This window comes from Sceloporus occidentalis, unplaced genomic scaffold (genome assembly GCF_023333645.1).
Source record: "Sceloporus occidentalis isolate IW3139 unplaced genomic scaffold, rSceOcc1.0.p SCAF_2, whole genome shotgun sequence".
Taxonomy (NCBI): domain Eukaryota; kingdom Metazoa; phylum Chordata; class Lepidosauria; order Squamata; family Phrynosomatidae; genus Sceloporus; species Sceloporus occidentalis.
Genome location: NW_028316982.1, coordinates 18,005,204 through 18,026,377, shown reverse-complemented (window position 1 = coordinate 18,026,377; position 21,174 = coordinate 18,005,204). Strand labels below are relative to the sequence as shown.

The window sequence follows — 21,174 nt, the reverse complement described above, 5'->3', positions numbered from 1 at the left end:
TTTCTCTTTCGCCTTCCTCCTCCTGATGTTCTCCATCTCCTTTCTCCTCCTTTCCCCCTTTCTCCTTCTTTTCCCGCTTCTCTTCTTCCTCCTCTTCCTCCTCCCTCTCCTTCCGGGTGTGTGTGTGTGTGCGCTGTAGTGTGGAGGGCTTTCTGGGGCTTGCCTTGGGTGGGTGCCACTGCCTTCAGGCCCTGACTAGAGGAGGCCCAGAGCCCTTCCGTCTGTTGGGGCCCTGCTCTTCTACCCCCCACTTTGCCCCAAGATGGCTCCCTCCAACAAGACCCCTGGGGAGGCTCTTCCCAAGTGTTGGGCACCTCCTGTGTTGTCATTTCATCATCAGGTGGTTTTAGTGGCAAGCTTTGCCGTTGCCATGCCTCTGAGGCTGAGACAGTGTGACTTGGGTGTGTGCGAGTGTGTGTGTGTGTGTGTGTGTGCATGCGCCTTCAAGGGGTTTTCTTGGGAGGTTTGTTCAGAGAGGGTTTACCTTTGCCTTCTTCTGAGGCTGAGAGTGTGTGACTATCTCAAAGGTTTTCAGAGGGGGGTTGCCTTCACCTTCCCTTAAGACTGAGAGAGTGTGACTAGCCCAGTGGGGTTTTTTAATGCCCAAGCAAGGGATTGCACCCTGGGCCTCCTCCACCAATGCCTCCTGCTGCACTTCCTGAGATGCATTTAACCTCAGAGGTGATCCAAAATCTCCATGTCTTTGAATTCAGTTTTATTATTATTTGAAAGAAAGAAGTTGGCAGTATGAGCTTTCCCAAAGCCTGCTTCCTCAGATGCATTTAGTCTCACAGGTGATGCAAAATCTCTGTCTTTGAATTGTATTATTATTATCTAAAAGAAGTTGGCAGCATGAGCTTTCCTAAAGCCTACTTCCTCAGATGCATTTAGTCTCACAGGTGCAACAAGATCTCTATAACATAAGGATTAATATTAATGTTTTTTTTAAAAAAATGTTAATATTTTTAGCTTTTAGTTGGTTATGGCCTCCATTTTTATTGAATGCCCCACTTTTTGGGTAAATTTTGTCCAGCATTTGACCTACACTTTGGTCTAAATATTGTCCTACAAATTTTGGATTGGGCATTGTGATTTTATGATTTTCGTTTGATGTAACTGTTATGGATTATTTTATGGAACCCGCCTTGATCCATAAGAGAGGTGGGATAATAATAATAATTATAATTATATTTTCCCTACATTTCCCCCGGTTTGGTGGTAGAGAATTATGGCAACCCTACCCCAAAGGAGCCGCACGAGTCATGTCATCGACACACAACCCATGTAAACAGTGGTGTGCCAAGATGGTGCCCGCGGTGTGCAGTACTCAAGACATTAAAAAACATAGGGGTCCCAAATGTACTTTCTGCCCCAGGGCCCCTAAAGGCCTAGCTACGGGCCTGGAGTCAGTTTGCAAAGGGACCTATTATTGTTGTTGTTGTTATTATTATGCAAAGACCTAGCTGTGTGAGTCAGTTTGCAAAGGGACCTTCCATGATTATCAATATTATTATTATTATTATTATTATTAGCATGCAAAGAGCTAGCTGTGTGAGTCAGTTTGCAAATGCCCAAATGTGCTTCGTGTGTGTTTTGGAATGGGGGAGGGGGGGTTGGCCAGAAAGGGAAGTACATTTCTGCCATCTGTCTAGGAATAATGCCAAAATGTCCTCCATTTTGATCATGCCTAAGAAACATGCATTTATATTAACATTTTTAAAAAATCATCAATTTTTTTCGCATGTCCTCCATTTTGTATAAAAAGTGTCCTACATTTGAAAATATTGTCCTACATTTGTCCCAGTTTGGAGGTCCTGACTTATGGCAACCCTAGTTACGAGTCCTGAAAGATAGCAAGATAAAGACTCAACAAATGCAAATGAGAACTCTCTCAGCAGACAATGAGCACTATCAAGCAGACATTAATCCTCATTTGCAGACCCTCACACCCTGAGGCCTGCCATTAGCAACAAACAATATACATGCAAATCACTCCTACCTTTCCAGGTCACACAGTATATATAGCCAAGTCCTCCCCAGGCAAACATTCTCTGAAGATGCCAGCCACAGATGCTGGCAAAACATCAGGAAGAAAATCTTCTAGAACATGGCCACATAGCCTGAAAAACCCACAAAAAACTACGTCAAACAAAATCCTTCCCCTCCTTCCTTGCTTTTAATAGCTGACCTCTCATATGATAGGAAAAACTGTTTTTTAACTGGATTTTCCACATCTACCTCCATTAAGAGAGATTTATTAGAAGTGAGTAATATTTTCTTCCCAAATTAAAACAGATTAGTGATCCTGGAGTTCTCCTCCTGGAGTTTTTCTCCACATTTCTCTGCATTCTGTGGCATAATCCAAAAGCAATGAGTAATATGAGATTATTTTGCACTAGGGATAGACCAGAGCAACAAGTCAGCATCAGCATCACTACCACCACCATAATTTATGAACTTCCAGAGTATTCCAGACAGCCATGCCTTGCTCTATACTGGCTAGGGGATTCTGGAGGATGCAGTCCAGAAAATAAGTTTTCCAGGCTCTGAGACAGAGAAATGTGCCCATTCCAAGACTGTTCCACACCTTTTAAACCAATAGGTCCATTACGTTTCTGCATTAATCTGCTTTTTTAAAAGAAAGTCTCAATTATTTTTTAAAAATGTGTATTTTCTCTCTTCAGATATTTAAGTATGCATTTGAATGCATTTAGACTCATGAGGACTGTCTCCCATCATGCAGGGAACTGTGAAATCTGTCAACCAGCAAAGTTCTGATCTGCATATTTGTCTGAGATTTTATAGGGAAAAAAAATGTTGTGATGACACTGCACAAAACATTCTTCTGGTGTGAGAAGAGACGTGTTTCTATGCTGAATTCTCTTTGTTTGCAAAGAGCAGGAAAGCTTATCAAAATATTGTGTATAATTTTTTCAGGGAGGCCTCAAGACCAAGATGGATATCTAACTATATGTGGAGATATAGATATATGTGTAGCACTTGGGATGATACACTATCAAATATGAAATTTTATGTCTGTCTGTAAAATTGAAGTATGAGCCAAGGGTTAACAACCTTGAATTTTACCCTTAAAATTAGTCTTGGAGAAAAAAAAAAACTACCTCATTATAAATACGTTACTGCTCTATAATGGCTTCCTGATTGATAAGCCCCAGAGCTACTTTAGCTTGCAGTCTTTTAAGCACCAATCCTTCATTTGGGTTCTAACAGCAACATGGGCTCCTCCTTCTGAGCTGGCCCATCAATTTTTACCTGCCAATACAGTTTGATGAGCTTGCTGGTATGCTGTTCCCTTCCTCCAGACAACCAGTACATGTAGTCAGCAACCATCGTGCTCCTGGTGACAAAAACAGAATAAACAAGTGAAATAACTGAAGGAGAGAAAAGGAGGCTGGGGAAAGTGCAAGAATGCCAGGCTCAAGACATAAATATGAATGCATTCTAACACTGCATCAACATAACTGTGGGCCAGAGCCTTAAGGTTAAGGACTACAACTCCCAGAATCCCCCAGTAACACAGTAGCAGCAATGCTGGTGGTGGAAATCTGGGAGTTTTATCCAGAAAATTAGTTTTTCCTGGATAGTTGCTGGGCCAACAACTGCAGTCCCCTGTAATCTGGCCCACTGATGTGTATTCCCCCTCCCAACAGCTACCAGTCCAGAAGGAAAAGTGAAGTGTGGAAGGAAATGAAGCTGGAATAATGGAGTGGAGTGCCTGGTGGTCTCTATTATGTGTAGTGGTATAGTTGGTGCTGGATTCTATCATATTATGCTACCCTCCTCACATAGCTAAATTGAGTATTTCCTCAAATTAATTCAGTGGACTATTTCCCCAAATTAATTAAGCAGCTACTAGTGGAGGCTCTACTAGTCACACACATTTAGGGTAACAAAGTATAGCAGTACTCACTATGGAGACCCCAGGCATGCATACATGTTTATTAAGAAAAATAAGAGTAGCATATACACTGATGAGCTTATCCCACTAACAAATAATAATAATAATAATAATAATAATAATAATAATTTATTTGTATTCTGCTTTTTCACAAAGGAATCAAAGCAGATTCCAACAGTATAATTAAAACATCAAACAATTAAAAATTATAATTTAAAACCCCCAAACCCCCAACCCTCCCCCAATCATAAAAACAGTGATCAATCCCTAAAAAAAGATTAAACATCAAAAAATCAAAAACTGTCCAATATGAATGCACTAAAATTTTGGACAGATAGCGCTAGAAATGAGTCTTCCTCTAGAGGAGGGGAGATGGGGGCAATGGTATTAATCAATCTTGATATCAGTATCAATAGAGGCAAGACAAATAAGCCATCTTATCTCTTCCGACTTGAATTCAGGCTCCAGGATGCCCTCGGATGTTATCATACCTAAATTGCCACCTATCTAGCTGGGATGTCGCTGCCTGGATGCATCCCAAGTTGAAACCTCACTCAGCCAGGGCAATGGCATCCCTGCTAGATAGGTGGTGATTCAGGTCTGATAACATCTGGGAGCATCCCGGATCCTGAATTCAAGCTGAAAGAGGTAAGCCAGTTTATTTTTTAATGGGATAAGCTCCTAAAATAATCTATTCAAATGCTATCATACAGAGCTGAGTAACAGAAAATAACAGAAAACTTAAAGAGGACAGTGAAAATGGTTGGTTGAGGCAATAGACATCTGTCTTGAAGACAAAGGTCCATGGAAAGCCAGGAAACATGAAGATTCAACCAGTGAGGCTTGAGCATGCAGGGTTTGGGAGAGGATGGGAACAAAGGACTCAGACAAAAGCTTGAGGACAACAGTCATGCGTGCAGGGGAAAACAAACTGCCACAACTGCAGCAAAAAGGTTTTATTTCAGGGGTAATATTTATACCCTTAACCCAGGAGAGTTCCATGGGAAACTAAAAGTATGATTGACTTACAATGGAATCTGGAAAAAGTTTCCAAAAGGTGGGGTTTGTTTTGGTATTTGGGAGATGGAGAAATTGATTGTGATTGATGATGCTTCATAGCCTTTACAACACCTAGACAAGATATGGAGTCCCCAGTAATAGATGACAGGAAGGGGTTTTTGTTTGATCTGGCAGAACTCAACCATTGGCTTTCTGTGTCCATCTGAAATGCAGAGTGAAGTATGTGTGTGGCAATGCTCTTTCTAGTAAGCTTCACCATCCCATGTCTTTCTATATGGCCACAGCTATGTATCATCTTACTACCTACTCTGGTACTATGGATGCCTTCACAAATAGTATCTGCTCATGCCACTGTCTTAAAATTGCATATCTAGATTGATAGATATATCAGGGGAGGTTTGGACACTTACAACTGTCACCTGGAAGCATAAGGGTGCTGGTCAGTGGTCAAGAGTCTGGCTCAGAAGATGTTGTTCAGGGCGCTTTGGTTCAATAGACTCTTGCTTGACAAGACTGAGCTTAGTGGAGGGACTGGGATCTGGAACCGAGCAGATATATGTGCTAGGTTCATCACCTTTTGGGCTTGCACCATTAGGCTTCCCCTTTTCAGCTGATTGCACCCCTCTGTGTTGTACAGCCCAGGGTTTTAATTAGAATTGGAGACAACGGTATTACATGTTATCTCACCTAGAATTGCTTTGGCAAAAAGAAGTTGTCAATTAAGTCATAGTACAGGTTGGGGAACCACTTTGAGTGGTGATGGTGATGGTGGGGAGGCAGATTTTTCACCCTTCCCACAATGTGCTGTGGGCCAGATGATATCAAGGGGATTTGGCCACACTCCTAGAACATGGTAAAATTATCACTTTACCAACTAAAAGGTTTTTCTATAACTGATGCATAATAGGAAGGAAGGAAGGAAGGAAGGAAGGAAGGAAGGAAGGAAGGAAGAGGGAGACAAAAAAACAAAGGAGATAGGGTAGCACCTTTAAGACTAACTGGTTTTTATTTTTGCATGACTTTTCATGGATATAAACCCACTACTTTGGATGCAGTGCTGAGTGGTATTAAGGGCTCAGGTATAAAGCATATTTACACAGTTTTGGGAATGGGGTAGAATGTAATAGAGTCCAGAAACATGCAAATCATGACTCTTGCCCTAAATTTTCAAAGGGTTGCATAACTGATCAGGTCACCTGTGTAAGGTGACTTGTTGATGTGAAATTGAAATTTATTATTACCATGAACTATGGCTGCTGCCACACTGCAAAATAAATGCAATTTGACATCACTTTAACTGTCATGGCTCCATTCTATGAAACTGTGGAATTTGTAGTTTGTTTGTGGTACCAGAACTCTGACAGAGAAAGCCAAGTATCTCACAAAACTCCAAATTCCAAAATTTCATAGCACGGAGCCATGGCAGCTAAAGTGGTGTCAATTCTCTAGCATAGATGCAGATGCCCTAATTCTCTATCATAGAATAGCTGCTGGACTAAGGGTTATTTATAAATGCATCTATTTTTACTAGTTTTACATTATATTTATAGATTCACAATTATCAGTCATGGTCTATCTGTTGGGAGGCTCCAAGGAGCTATTTTATGAGGCAACAAAAGTATATGGGGAGAGGGGAAATGACCCTAACAGTTGATAGGATTTTCTGTTTTTACTGTGTGGAAATATTTAATGCTCACTCAAAAATGTTTTATTCCGGCTTGCTTTAAAGTATTTACGGACTCCCACACATTATATACCGTCAAAATGTCTTCCAGGACAGTGGTGCAAGGTTTGATATAGTGTGATGCCAGTGTCAGAGAAGAATATTGCAGTCTGTGGTGAAGTCAAACACAGTTCACCTTTGATTAAATTATGCCTCTTGTTATGGGATGGTGAAGGGTAGGGAGGAGGAGACGGCACACACTCCAGCTAATTCAGTATGCTTTAGTACCCTGAGTGTGTGTTAACAACTGCCACATTTCTCTTATTAGGTTGGGAGGATATTAAAAACTATTGTGCTATGGATATTAATGCCGGCTTCAACAGACTCCAGAAAACTGCTTTGCTTTTTATGGCTGCTCCTCCAATACCGATCTCAGTTTCCTTTCCTCTGGAGATTCCAAATCCAATTAAATGAAACTAGATGTAATTCCAAATTGTCACTTTAGTCAATTAAACATATAATAATCTTGTGTGCCAATTACTAGCACAAAAAGTTTATTTGTTTATGCTTTCCTATCAGCTTTGTAGCCTCCCATCTCCCCCCGCCACATCACCGCCGATATATTTATTGCTCCTTGACATTACTGTAAATTGAATTTAGAATTCTCTCCCTAGTTACATGTGTTATAAAACCCTAATCCCAGGCTAGTAGTAATGCCATTTTCGAACATGTTTTCCTAAGCTGCATTATGGTCTTAAGGAGATATGGCCAAATGAAAATAAAGGAAACTGAGGATTTAAATCACAAATGGTTCAGAGTTATCTGGGTGTAGTGGGGAAAGAATGCTGCAGCAATATTCCATGTAAGGCTAGAAATAAGATAAATCTATAACAATATGCAGTTGCATCTGTCTCTTGAATTCACTGGTGGAGCAAAATACTTTGGTGTGTGTGCATGTTAGATATAACACTGAGGATGCTTTGCAGATCTTTTGCAAGCCACTGGCAAATAAGCGCAAAATCTTGATGAAACCATGATAACCCCTAAAGAGAGCACATTTAATGTACAGCGGTCTCTGTATGGTACCATCGTGCATGGGCCAAGTGTCAATAAATTGAGAATTCGCTCATATTGACTTTGCTGTTCTCAGCTGATCCATACAGTGTGAAAATGGAAGTGCTCTTGGGATTTATTAATCTAGGCTTCTTGACCAATGAATCTGGAATTTGCCCTCAGCAAGTCTCAGGAAGCAAATACTTGTGTCCAGGACTAAATCAGTTGTGCATAACATCATTGACTTCAGGGCCTAATTTTGCATCTCCCTGTGGGCTGCACACACTGATGCCATGATGCTGAAATTCAGGAGCACATCATACCGCTGACATCTGACATCACCATGGAAAAAGCAATTAAAACAAGCTGGAAGCAGGAGCTTTCCTGGTTGGCAATTGACCTTTAGCAGCATGACTTGCCACCAGATTTGGGAGCGTATTCCTTGGGAGTGGAGGCAAAACCAGATGGAGAACACATACAGACTGTAGACTGAGTGGCTGAAAACTACCCCCCAAACTCAGTTTTGGGGACAATGGAGGCTGCATTTGGGAGGTGATGAGTTCCCCTTCCCTGTTCTACTAAATTAAATCCCAACATTCTGGCAATGTTCTGCTCCTCTCTGTTCTGGGATCTTGCCCAGTTAACTTCCTAAGGTCATGGGGGAAATGGTGGACATGGGATTTGAAAGGATGGTTTTCCTAGCCTGAGCTTCTGGACTTAATCTATAAATTTTTCTTTACAACGTCGAGAACTGCTGTCCATGTTTACCCCTTAGATCTTGTCCATGCCATACAGATGTTATAAATCAGAATGTATAATAACAGAAGGGAGTTGGAGGGTGCAACTTTTATTTGATTTTATTTGAAAAGAATGCTGGTTATATAAATCCCTGTTTATTCATTACACAGCATCTGATGCTTCCAAAGCAACTGTAGTTTTAAGAGATTAAATTCTGCAAATGTCATCTCTCTCTTTCCATTCTTTGTGGAATAAATGTTATGCTACTCTCTGTGCCAAGCAGCTCCATTGTTGTCCAAGTGAAACTAGTTGTGTGTGTGTATGTGCACATGTGTGTATGTGTGCATGCATAAGCTAGTGGTTTGCTTCGTCTATCTGCAGTTTTGCCAGCATAAGTTGAATCCTTCCATCCATTAGAATGATTAGCAAATGTAACATTTCTCTCCGGGCCTTCATGCAATAAAGCCAGCCCACACCTATGATTCTGAGTGGAGCTGCACATTATAAGACTAATGGGTCTGTCTCTGAAAATGCAGACCAGAGTCAGATTCCCTCCATCTCTTCTGTTATGGCTACTGCACTTAACTTGTGCCATGACATCAGGGTCAGCCATACCATTAGGCAGATTGAGGATGTTGCATTAGGTAGGAAGTGCAGGGTGATACAGGAGACACTGGAAAGACATCTGAAGACAGGGCTAGGGGCACAACATAGACAATCCTTGAGCTAGCTTTCTGCCCTCAGGTACAGTAGACAATACTGTCCTGCAATCAGTGCTGAAATAAGAGATCAGTCTGGTTAGCATTTGCATTTGAAACTGGGATATCTTTTGGTGTTTGCCATTTTGTTCTTTGCTTCATGCAATAAAATGCCATGGGCTGGTCCTACCTGATGTCATGAGGCCAGGGATGGGAAGTCATATGGACTGTGGGTTGTATGTATACCCAGGACCATTTCTGAGGCAACATGGCCCTTTCTAGACCCTTTGAGATGCTCCTCCAAACTTTTCAAGAAAAAGGAAAATTGCTGCTCCCAGAAGGCTCCAGGAGCTCAACAGTACAGCCCGGTACATCTTGTAACATGCAACGGTTCGTTATTTGATTCTGAAAGATGGGCATACAGAATTGGTTCATTTGTTAGGTCTGGACAAGACACACAGAGCAATGGTTCCCAAGCTATATATATATTTTTCCCTATGTGCCATGCACTAGTACCATATTTATGCCTACAGTTGTCCCCCCCCTTTCCTGGAAACCCTGAAGGGATTGGAATTGGTGGCTCATGAATTGCCACTCTTTTGTGGACCACCACTTTGAGTAACACTGATATAGGGGGAAAATTATTGGAGTCAAGAGGAACCATTTAAGTAGTGCCCGAACTTGTCTGATACTATGCCTGATTGACTTGCCTGATACTATGCAAGAAACTCTTCAGGTTCTTACTTGTCAAGGAATATGGCCTTACTATATAGAACTTCCATTCAAAGTTCATCTGCTAAACAGATTATTATTTATTCAGGAAAAGAAAGAGTAAGAATTCATCTTAAAGGTGGGAGAGGTACCATGATGGAGGTGCCTGAGAACATACAGCTAGGCCTTAGATCATGGATGGAGAAATTGTGGCCCATAGGTTGTGTGAGGCCCTCTGGCCAGTTTTTGTGTTCCCTCAAAGCTCCCAAATTACTGCTAAAAATGATTTCAATGCAGTGGTACCCTTCTGAAACTGCCCCCCCCCCCAAGTTCCTGAGGTTCCTCCAAATGTAAACCAGAAAATTGGAATTATCTCCACCAGGTGTGTGTGTGTGTGTGGGGGGGTGCCCATTGAAAGCTTAAAGGAGGAAGAATATCCAGGATTGAAAGTCCATTCATGTAGCATTGGATTTAGCCTTTTGTCATTAATATTATTGACATTATATCTCCCTGGCTTTTCTTTGTCAACGAAGATTCAGGAAGGACTCATCTCGCACTTTCTACAAACGCATTGATGACTAAAAAGGCCAATCTGAGATAAACAAAAAGTATATCAGATACCAAAGTTGAAATCATCTGTGCCACATTATTTCTGATTTCTATGTATGGTTATGAAAACTGGACAGTGAAGAAAGTTGCCTCAGAGGGATTAAATTCATTTGATATGTGATGCTAGAGAACAGTTCTATGGATAGCAAAGTCCACTAAAAACACAAATCAATGGGTATGAGAGCAAATTAAGTCTGAACTCTCACTAGGAGACAATGCGACAAAACAGAGGTTTTCGTACTGGGCATATCTCACAGCAAATGATGATACTGCTTAGTAAAAAGGAAGGCAGTAGGAAAAGAGGTAAGGCAGCATTAAAGATTGGTTGATTCAAAAAATGAAGCCACAGCTCTGAGTCTAAAAGATCTGAGCAGAACTGTTGATGATAGGGTGACACAGGTCTGCAGAAATAATCCAGTTTGAGACATTTTAACTGCCCTGACTCAATGCTAGAGAATTCTGGGAACTATAGTTTTGTGAGGCATTTAGTCTTCTCTGTCAGAGAGATCTGGTGCCACAATAAACTACATTTCCCAGGATTACCTAGCAGTGAGCCAGGGCAATTAAAGCAGTCCAAAACTCGATTATTTCTGCTGTGTGTTTTGGATCATAGAGGTGTCTCATTCATGAGGTCACCTGAAGTCAAAGTTTACTTTGACAGCATGTAGCAACAACATCAATATGAACAGACCAACTAGTAACAAGTGAAACCCAAAGATATGTGTCTATTTATTCCATTCCCATAATAAAGTCGATTGACAAAAATCTATTTATTCCATCCCCACCTCTTTCATGGGCCTTGAGGCAGTTCCTGGAGCCTGTGCAGGGAGTGTCCAGATCCAAAACTGCTTAGTTTCAGCTTAATTTTTGCCTCGTGTGTCTTCAGATTATTTCATGGCACCCAGCGAGAAGGATGGCTTCCAAGCATCTGATGCCAAGGCCACATGAATTCTAAGAACATACTCAACAGCCAGGCACAGACAACAGCTGAGGAAAGGCTTTGCTTCAGAAAGTCTCGTGAGACAATCACTTCTCGGCCTTTTGGCTAAGATCAAGTGTAGAAAGCCTTGTGAGACAAGATGTGGAAACAATTTTTTTTGCAAAAAGGGCAACTGTGCACAGTAAAGGGAACACAATTGGAGCTTAACTGCAGTAGAAAAACCCTGAATTTCAGACATGGATTTTATTTGCTGAATTTGTCCACTGGGTGGAGTAAAACTCTAAGATACAACAGGTATATATTGATAACTGTAGGGCACAACACCAGAACCTGCACTGTGTCCTCTTTAGCTCCCTTTGCATACATTTATGGAATAGCACCTTTAGAGTGAAAGGAGTTCCTATTTTCTTGGAAGTTTGATTGATGAATCTTCAGAGAATTCTCTGAAGATGCCAACCCCAAATGCAGGCAAAACTTCAGGAATAAACTCTTCCAGAAAACAGCCACATAGCCCAAAAACCCCACAAAAAGTATGGATGTCAGCTGTGAAAGCCTTCTACTTCACACAGGTCACTAGAATGATCATGATCAAGATGTGAGATAAGGCACACACAGAATAATTGTTCCTAAACACAACGGCTGGAGAGCTATGGTACTGATATGGCTCAAGCTGATATAATGTACTGAAATTTCCTTAGGGTTTCCCCAGCCAATATTCATTGGTTTGGCCGTGTGGCTGGGAAAACCCTAAGGAAGTTTCAATACATCATCTTGTGTGATTTTTTGGAGGTGACAGATACCTTTTGTGGACATATTAAATATGTGAATAGATGAAAAGCGTGTTCTGGCATGGATATTCCAGTATATATTCTGAGGTGGTTCAGCCCAGTGAAGGCTGTTAACACAGAATCTTCCTAATTCCTACTATAAATGCTAATTAAATCCCTATGCAAGTCTGAGAGAGTGGGATTGGGGGGGGATTGGAGTGAAGAATTGGTATATAATTTTGGTATAGGGAGATAAATTAGTGCTGCAATGATAAATTTTGAAATGCAAGAGCTGATCCTGATACCACATCCCTAAGGAGAATTATCCCATAATGTATGTTATATCCTGCTATTCTCTTATTTATATTCAAAGATCTAACACAGTAGTTTCCAAACTTTTGCCTCCAAGGTTTTGGACTTCAGCTCCCAGAAGCTCCAGCGAGCTTGGCCAATAGTAAGGAATTCTGGGAGCTGAAGTCCAAAAGTTTGGGAACCAAAACACATAGGTTAAATGATTGACCATGCAACCAGAGCTTGGAAAAGTGATTGACTACACTGGCTGGGGGTTGCTGGAAACTGTAATCCAAACAAATAATGTTTCCAAAATTTGCATAAAATACAGACACTCTCCAAAACAAATTAATGCACACCACTAATAGTATCTCACACTGAAGTGTACAGGGCATGATTGCAACCTTATTCATAGCTGTCTATAAGTCTGTTTCACTTTGAATTGTATGGATTCTACTTGTAAAAGCACCCTGAGCTTTAACAAAAGATCTTCAGCCTGCTGAAATGCAACCTGTAGCTTTTAATTAGAAATGCAAACAATCTTCCAGAGAAGTGTTACCCTTGAAGCACTGAAAGTTTTGCTGTCACCACATTTGCTTGCCTGGGCAGAGCATCTGTCTGTTATCTGGATACTGTCATGAGTGGTGTAAAACCACTCCAGTTCTAGAAAATGACCAGGAACAGTGCCCCTTTCACCCTACCTAAACTCTATCATTAGTAGTAAACATTTGGCTGTAATTATATGGATATCCTGCTTTTCCTCTAAGAAAGATATTCCTAGCCAGGCACCCTTCAGGTGTGTTGCACTACCATTTCCCCCATTTGCAGGCAATATGGCTGATGGGATGGTGTGAATATTAGTCTCATACATCTGGAGGGGGTGAGATTAGGAAATCATGGTGGCTGACATGGTTTCGCATCTACCATTTTGTCCCCACAACTGCCTTATTGTAAGGTAGACTAGGTGGAAAGGTAGTGGAAGTAATAGTGCCACACTGTTCTGCTTTGGTCAGGCCTCACCTGGAATATTTTGTCCAGTTTTGGGCACCACAATTATAAAAGGATGCTGGCAAGCTGGAGTGTGTCCAGAGGAGGGCAACCAAAATAGTGAATGGTCTGGAAACCATGTATTATGAGGAGAGACTTAGGGATCTGAGTATTTTTAGCCTGGAGAAGAGACGGTTAAGAAGTAATATGATAGCCCTGTTTAAGTATTTGAAGGGGTATCATACTGATGATGGAAGAAGCTCATTTTCTGCAGCTACAGAGAATAGAATCGAGAATAATGGATGGAAGCTACAGGAAAAGAGATTCCACTTCAACATTAGGAGGAACTTCCTGATAGTAAGAGCTGTCTGACAGTGGAACACACTCCCTCGGAGAGTGGTGGAGTGTCCTCCTTTGGAGATCTTTAACCAGAGGCTGGATGGTCATCTGTTGGGGTGCTTTGACTGTGAGTTCCTGCATGGCAGGGGATTGGACTGGATGGCTCTTGTGATCTCTTCCAACTCATCAGACTTCATGACTAAGGAATTTATCTCATGAGCCCCTTTCTCACCATGATCATGCTAGTAAGGGGAACCAAATACATACTGGTTTTGAATCATTCCCTCTCACACATCGTTGCAATAGCACAAATGAGGCCTCACTCTTTCTTCTGCACTCTCCTGTATGCCACATCCTACCCTATGCCTTACCAAGTGTGCCTTTTAGGATTTTTATTTTTATTTTGTGTTTCTAAATTTTTAATGCAATTCCAGAGGTATGCTAATACAATTTTTGTTTAAAAAAAGGTAAAAATAAATAAGTAAATGAAATTTTTTAGAAACTTAAAACTTGCTCTGTTCTGGAATAGCAAGGGGGAGAGGGGAGAAGGGGAGAGGAGAAGATACTGACACCTCATGATCACCCAATACTAGAACTGGTGAACTTACCACACCTGAGGACTAATGGGACAGCTGTGCATTTGGAACTTATAGGCAGTTTTTTCCCCCCATCAATGACAAGATGCACTCTAATCACACTTGGACAGCAAGGCAGTGATGAGGCAGAGACGGCATCATGCAGAAAGTATCTCCAAAGGTGCTATTTTCAAGAGTGGTTTAAAAGGTGCATTGCATAATTGTCACTTGCTATTTGATGTTCTTTTGTTGTCTGTTTTATTGAATCACTTCCTGTATTGCTATGTATTTTATATGTATTATCCTACTAGAGAGGCCCCTTCCCCACCACCTTTCCCTTCTCCTTTTGTGTCATGTCTTTTTAGATTATAAGCCCGAGGGCAGGGAACTGTCCAATTAAAAAGATTGTATGTACAGTGCTGTGTAAATTTACAGCGCTTTATAAATAAAGCTTAATAATAATAATGATAATGTCATAAAGCCCCGAGTCTTCTCATTTTGGCTTTTCCCTGGTCCTAGTGTCACATTAAGTCAGGGCAGAGTTTGGGAAAGTTACTGTTTCAGACTACATCTTTAAGAATCCCCAGCCAGCATGATCAGTGATCATGCCCCTTGAAGGATACTGGAAGGTATAGTCTAAAATATGGTAGTTTTTCCAGGCTCTCATTAGGATGACCACCCTGTAATCCTCAACTTGATTGTAACTGATTCCTTAGCCTAATTTCAGAAGTCCTTTGCAAGTGATCCATTTCAGTCTCCCTCTCTCTCTTCCACCATCGTACTGGTTTGGGAGGCACGGGAGTGAGGGAAATGGATGGAAGAGAAAACGAGTGAGATGATTTGCCCCCCCCCCCCGCCCCTGGTGTCATACATGTCAGTATGAAGTACAGTATGAAGTACAGTAATGTCAGTATGAAGCACTAGACAGATTAACCCAGGGGAATGTACTCATTGCCAAAGTTGGGAAAATCTACAACTCCCCAAATTCTCCAGTTGGTATGATCAACAAAGTTGGTCACAAAAAGTGGTTGCCTGCTTTAACTACTACATTATGCTAGATCCAAAGTTTACCTTTTCATGATGAAGTTGCAGTCTAGAGATCCCAGACTTTCATTCTGTCCCTCCCTTCAGTCTCCCCACCCTCTTTCAGGATTTATTCTAAGCTTCTAGGATTGGTTCATAAGATAAATATATGTACTGGAAATAACATTTACAATCAGACCCCGGTGTTAGCACAAGATCTCAATCCTGTGAGGGCTTCTTATTTTTTTCTAACTGCAAAAAATGGAAGGAAAAATGGGGAAACAGTGAAAAAGGAACAGAATACTTGATTGACTCAAGAAATTAAAGAAACTGACAGGAGAGATGAAAGAATAGGCACATACAAGATGAAGGAAAGAAAAGGTTTGTCTTTAGGAAAAGTGAGAAAAGAGACACCTTCTATAACTGAGGAACTGAAAATTCACTCTCCTGATTGTAACTGTAAGTACTAGGGACATTATGCATGCAAAACAAAATTAAAAGCCCAATAAATACAGCAAAAGCCATCAAGATTGGTAAAACAAAGAAAATTATTTAGCCAGACATAAAAGAACTGACAAATGGAAACCAAGCCCAGGAGTTGTAATGAAGAGAGCTGCTGTACAAAGTCTTACATAAAAGTCTATGGAAACAATAGGGGAATAAATACAGAAACACCTTATCTTAAATATTTTATTCGTAAGCCAATATTTTACAAAATAAGGGCTTCAGAGAAGACTTCCTGGGGGAAACCAAATTTTCCACATTGTTCTGTGCTTTCGTGTATCTGCTAAATAGAATGGAGGATAGGGCAAGACCCTCAAGGTCTCCACAGACCAATGGCAGGACAGCAGTCCCTCACCACCTACCATCTCTGCTTGTCCCTCCAGGATGGAACAAAGCAATTGAAAAACACTTTCTCCAAGTCTCATGACAGCAAGGCAGACCACAGGGATACCATGGTTGATTGTATTGAAATTTGCTAAGAGATCAGCAAAACTAATAGGGATATATTTTCACTGCCCATTTCCTGACAAAAGTCATCCATCAAGGCAACTAAAGCCATCTGTAGTCCATAACCAGGTCTGAAACACAATTATGATTCATTCAGGAACCCCTGGCACTGGGAGGCCACCACACGTTCTAATACTTTGCCCCAAAATGAATGTTCTACACTGGACGCTAATTGTCCACCATAGAGAGATTCAGGAATACCTGGATTTTCAACAGAGACATGTTGGAACCCTGCCTTGTTGTCATTTCTAGGTGCTAGTGAGCCTTGTAACCATGGTGGGAAAAGAGTGCTGAATTAAGGTTGCCAGCTCAAGACAATGCAGGGTCCCGAGGACAACCTCTTGTGATATTTGCTCCTGTCCTTAGAATAATAGAATCAAGGAGTTGGAAGGGACCTCAAGGACCATCAAGTCCAACCCCCTGTCATGCAGGTATACATGATCATCCCCAACAGATGGCCACTCCTCATAGGGCATGGTTTTCAAAACTTTAAGGATGATACTTTAAACATCAAAATGCGGCTGCCCGCCTTATTGGGCTGGCTGCGTTGCTGCCGGGAGCCGTTGTGGAGCCGTTTTCACCCCAACTTCCAGGTTGGGGCATGCCCTCTGCCCTGATTGGTGGCACGGAGTGGAAGGGTTCGCCCCTTCCGCCTGCGTCACTCTAGGACGGGCGGAGGAAAACTCTATGGTGGGGCTTTGGTCCTCCAAGGCAGCTCATTGGTTGAGCTGCCTTGGAGGAGGAGCCCAAACCATGGGGTGACTGGGTGGGGCCTAGGCCTATAAAAGGGCCATGCGGCCAGGCCCCGCAGCCATTTGCCGCTTGGCTCTCCCACCCTCCCTCCCTAGGGTCTGTGGGTTTTTGTCACAACTTAGGGGTGGCAGCATAGGCCATGGATCTGATTGGTTGGATACCAGGGCTTTGGAGCACTGGTTTGGGAGTCAGTAGGGACCCGGGGGCGAGCAGGGCATGCGTTATGGCCATTGTGGGGACCAGGACAAGGATACGCCTCCCGGTGACTAGGGGCTTTGAGAACAAGCGAGCGCCTGGTGTTATGGCTGCCACATGGTGTTCCTTAGCCCCTAGGTCATCTCAGCGCCTGGCAGTCAGCAGGCATGCTGCTTATCGAACAACCGGGAGGTTAGTCGATGCTTCAGATCCTGACCTTATGCTTTGAGCCAACCCTACCAATTTGTTTGTTTGCTGTGTTAATAAAGTTGTGGCCTTTCTTCCAGCTTTGTGTTATGTGGTTATTTGCGCCGGCCTCCCAGGCAACCGCATTTGTACCAAGTTTGACATTCGAGTGAAAATTTCAAGTGTGGAAAACGTATATACCTATTTTCCAAGGCAACACTATTGCCCTGAAATTACTCTTTCTTGCTCTGAAGACCAGAGAAGAGTGCCCAATCCCTGAGATCTGGGAATCCTTTTTTTGGATACCTCTGACAATGCTTCAGCAACATACCTGGATCCAAAGCCATTCGTACCTTCATTCATACATCCTTGGCCATAGATGAAACAATAGAGTATTTGACCCACTAGTTAATTTAAGGCTATAAAGATGGAAAGGGAGAAGCTTTTAATCTTCTGTTTATTTATCTTTATCCATTTGTCTTAAAACAATAATATTCACTTGATCTTAGCCAAAAGGCTGAGTGGGGAACTGGACCCTGGTCTCTAGAGTCAAAGTCCAGCACACAAATTACTATGCCACTCTTCAAAATATTATAGATGAAAACCAGAATATGTGTAACCAAGCAACATCAGAGTGTGATCATGATGGCAAAAGTTACTAATGAAGAACAATACACTACCTAGAAGAAGCTGCAACAGTGTGCTTTTGCCTGAGCCTACTGGAAAGTACAAGGTTGGGTCCCTTTCCTCCTCATTGTCCATGAGTTGATTGATTGATTGAAAATTACTTTTGCACTTTGAACTCAGTTTGCAGAAACAGAAATAAACCAAGGAAGAACCAGAAGCAAACTGAAGTAAGTAGAAGAAGAGAGAGAAACTGGGACATTTTAAAAGAAGCTGAAAATGTGTGATGGCAGAGGATTAATTAGAACTGTCCCTACCAAACAGGAAATTTGGAAAATATGCTTGAAACCCATATTGCCAACTGCCCAAAAATCTGTTTCCTACTGCACATTAGAATAATATCTTTCTCTATCCACCTTTACACTTCCCTTGGACTTAATGCTGTGAATGGTAATATATATATGGCTGACTTGAACTCCCTTTGCAACCTGCCAACTCTGAGCCTTTATCACATAAAAAGAAGCCATTGAGAAGCTGCAAAAGGCAGCTCCACAAGGGTCTAAGCATGCTGTTTACATAATGTGCAGATTCCCAGGTGACCTAGGCCATGTGAAACCAAGAATAGGAAAGATAAATAAATCTCCTGCAAGGCGTTTGAACATCAACAGCTGGGCCAGAGAGCCCCCCCCCCCTTTCTCTCTAGTACAGGAGTTGCCATTAAAATAGAAACCCATTTCAGTGTAATAAGCTGTAATGTTTTTATTGGAAAAGCAGAATGTCACAGTCAGAGAAATACAGTGCAAGTCCAACAACTACTAGTGGTACCCCCCCCCCCCCAAAAAAAAAGAAAAGAAGAAAAAAAGGAGAGGATAGCCTCCTTTTAAAATGTCAGTGATTGTGATGTTCAAGAAAGACATAACCTGCCCCAAAGTGAGGCATAACGGATAGACTGCAAAAGCAGAAAACCTGATGGAACAAAACAGTTAGACATAAAGAAAAGCAAATACTAAGGATGATATTATTATTATTATTATTATTATTATTATTATTATTATTATTAACCTTTATTTATAAAGCGCTGTAAATTTACACAGCGCTGTACATACAATCTTTTAGTTAGACGGTTCCCTGCCCTCAGGCTTACAATCTAAGACGACACAACACAAAAGGAGAAGGGAGTGGTGGTGGGGAATGGGATCAGGTCCAGCAGTACTCCACCTCTGAGGCCTGGACCAAGGCAGATCGACTGGAGGAAGTGCTTGGCTTCTTAATTAATGGTTAAAGGAGGCTTCCTGGGTCAGAGAGGGGCTAGCCTCTGGGAATGCTTCTCTAAACAATATAGTCTTTAACTCAGTTTTGAAACCGGGTAGAGAAGTGATGAGGTGTTCATGTGGGGGAAGAAGGTTCCAGGACTAAGGGGCAGCAAGCGAGAAGGGACGAATTCGGGAGGGGGCAGTGGTAGTCCTACACTGTGACAGGAGACCTTGACTACCAGAGCGGAGGGTGCGAGTAGGAATGTAAGGAAAAAGAAGGTCAGATAAGTAAGGAGGGGCCAATCTATGGAGGGCTTTGAAAGTCAATAATAAAAGCTTGTACCGGATGTGGAAGAGGAGGGGGCCTTGTTGAGCCCTTATGTCTAATAAAGCAAGGTAAGGGAGACCTAATGCTAAATGCATGAACTGAATATATATGTTTTATAAATTGCAAAAAGCAATCACTGTGTTGTTGTTGTTTTATTACTGAAGGGGGGGGGGGTTAACACTTTCACTTCCTGATTGAGTCCTGATGCAGTTGTTTGCTTTGGTACCAATGGGAATTTATAGTAGCACAGGATGGATTTTTGCTAAGGTAGCAGCACAGAAGGAAACATTTAATTTCCCCCTCTGAACCTCCTGCAATCTTAATTGTCTTCCCCACTCTCTATTGTGCTTGCTATTTGCATCTTTAAAAAACATGCATGGATTCCCCATCTAATTTGGTTCTTATTTTATGCAAATGTAACCCATATGAGTTACTGATTTAGCCCTTTCGGTGGGTAAGGAAATCCAAAGGAAGCAGCTGTACTTATAGGTCATGGGTGGCAGGGATAAGAAAGAAAAAAGCTGAGTTTGGGCCTGTACAGACAGGTCAAAATAAAGCTGCTTCAGGTCATTTTAGAGGTATGTTGTTTAAATGATGCATGCGTCCTAAGAGGCCAGAGGCCGTGCCAAAGCCATGTTCCAGTCCTAAGGACTTGAGTGCAGCTTTGGCGCAGCTTCTGGCCTCTTAAAATGTGTGTGTTGTTTAAATAGCATACTTCCAAAGTATGTCTAAAGATTACTGAAAGCAAATCCTTCACTGATGCTTTTTTGGGGTGCATGAGACTTTAGAAGATTGTATATGGACTGGGGGAGCAGTGTGTTGTAGTAGTTTGGGTGTTGAACTAGGACTCTGGGAGACCAGGGTTTGAATCCCTGTTTTTGGGCAAGTCACACACTATGGGGTTGTTCTCACTTAAGATTTGAAACGATTTAAAATACAACGTTTTTAATAAAATCGATTCAAAATAACACTGTTCTTATCCCGCTATCCGAATCGCTTTGTTCATCGTTCCCATCTGGTTATTTAAATCGAAGTTTTTACCTGCAAGCGTTCCTACTTGGCATGAAATCGGTGTTTAAATAAAGCGATTCTTCTCCTCCATACCTTATTTGGAGCTGTCAATCAATAGTACGTCAGAATGACGTAACGTTAATCTGGAATATTTGGAAGCGATTTATCTTTTGGCATCGTTTCCATTTCATTGACTGTTTGTGAATTTAGCGAATTTAGGAAAGCGAATTTAGGAAACCCAAGCTCTTTCCAGAGGAACTATGGAATAGGTTTTCCATGACAGCATCCCCTCTTCATGTCTCCCAAGACAGCCAGGGAGAATCCCTTCAGAGAGCACAGAGATCAATGGGGGAGGCTTCTGGCAAAGCGAATTAAGGAAACCCAAGCTCTTTCCAGAGGAACTATGGGATAGGTTTTCCATGACAGCATCCCCTCTTCATGTCTCCCAAGACAGCCAGGGAGAATCCCTTCAGAGAGCAC

The 21,174-nt window shown here is 41.8% G+C and overlaps 1 protein-coding gene across 4 annotated transcripts in view; it reads right to left on the bottom strand.

Annotated features, from left to right (window-relative positions):
* SPATA16 (spermatogenesis associated 16) overlaps positions 1-21,174 on the bottom strand; it is a 253,112-nt gene that overhangs the window by 114,271 nt on the left and 117,667 nt on the right. For all 4 annotated transcript variants that reach the window (XM_089507589.1, XM_089507596.1, XM_089507602.1 and 1 more), the window contains exon 5: positions 3,274-3,358. In XM_089507589.1, coding sequence (XP_089363715.1) covers positions 3,274-3,358 — 85 coding nt within the window. The remainder of the gene's footprint in view (positions 1-3,273; positions 3,359-21,174) is intronic.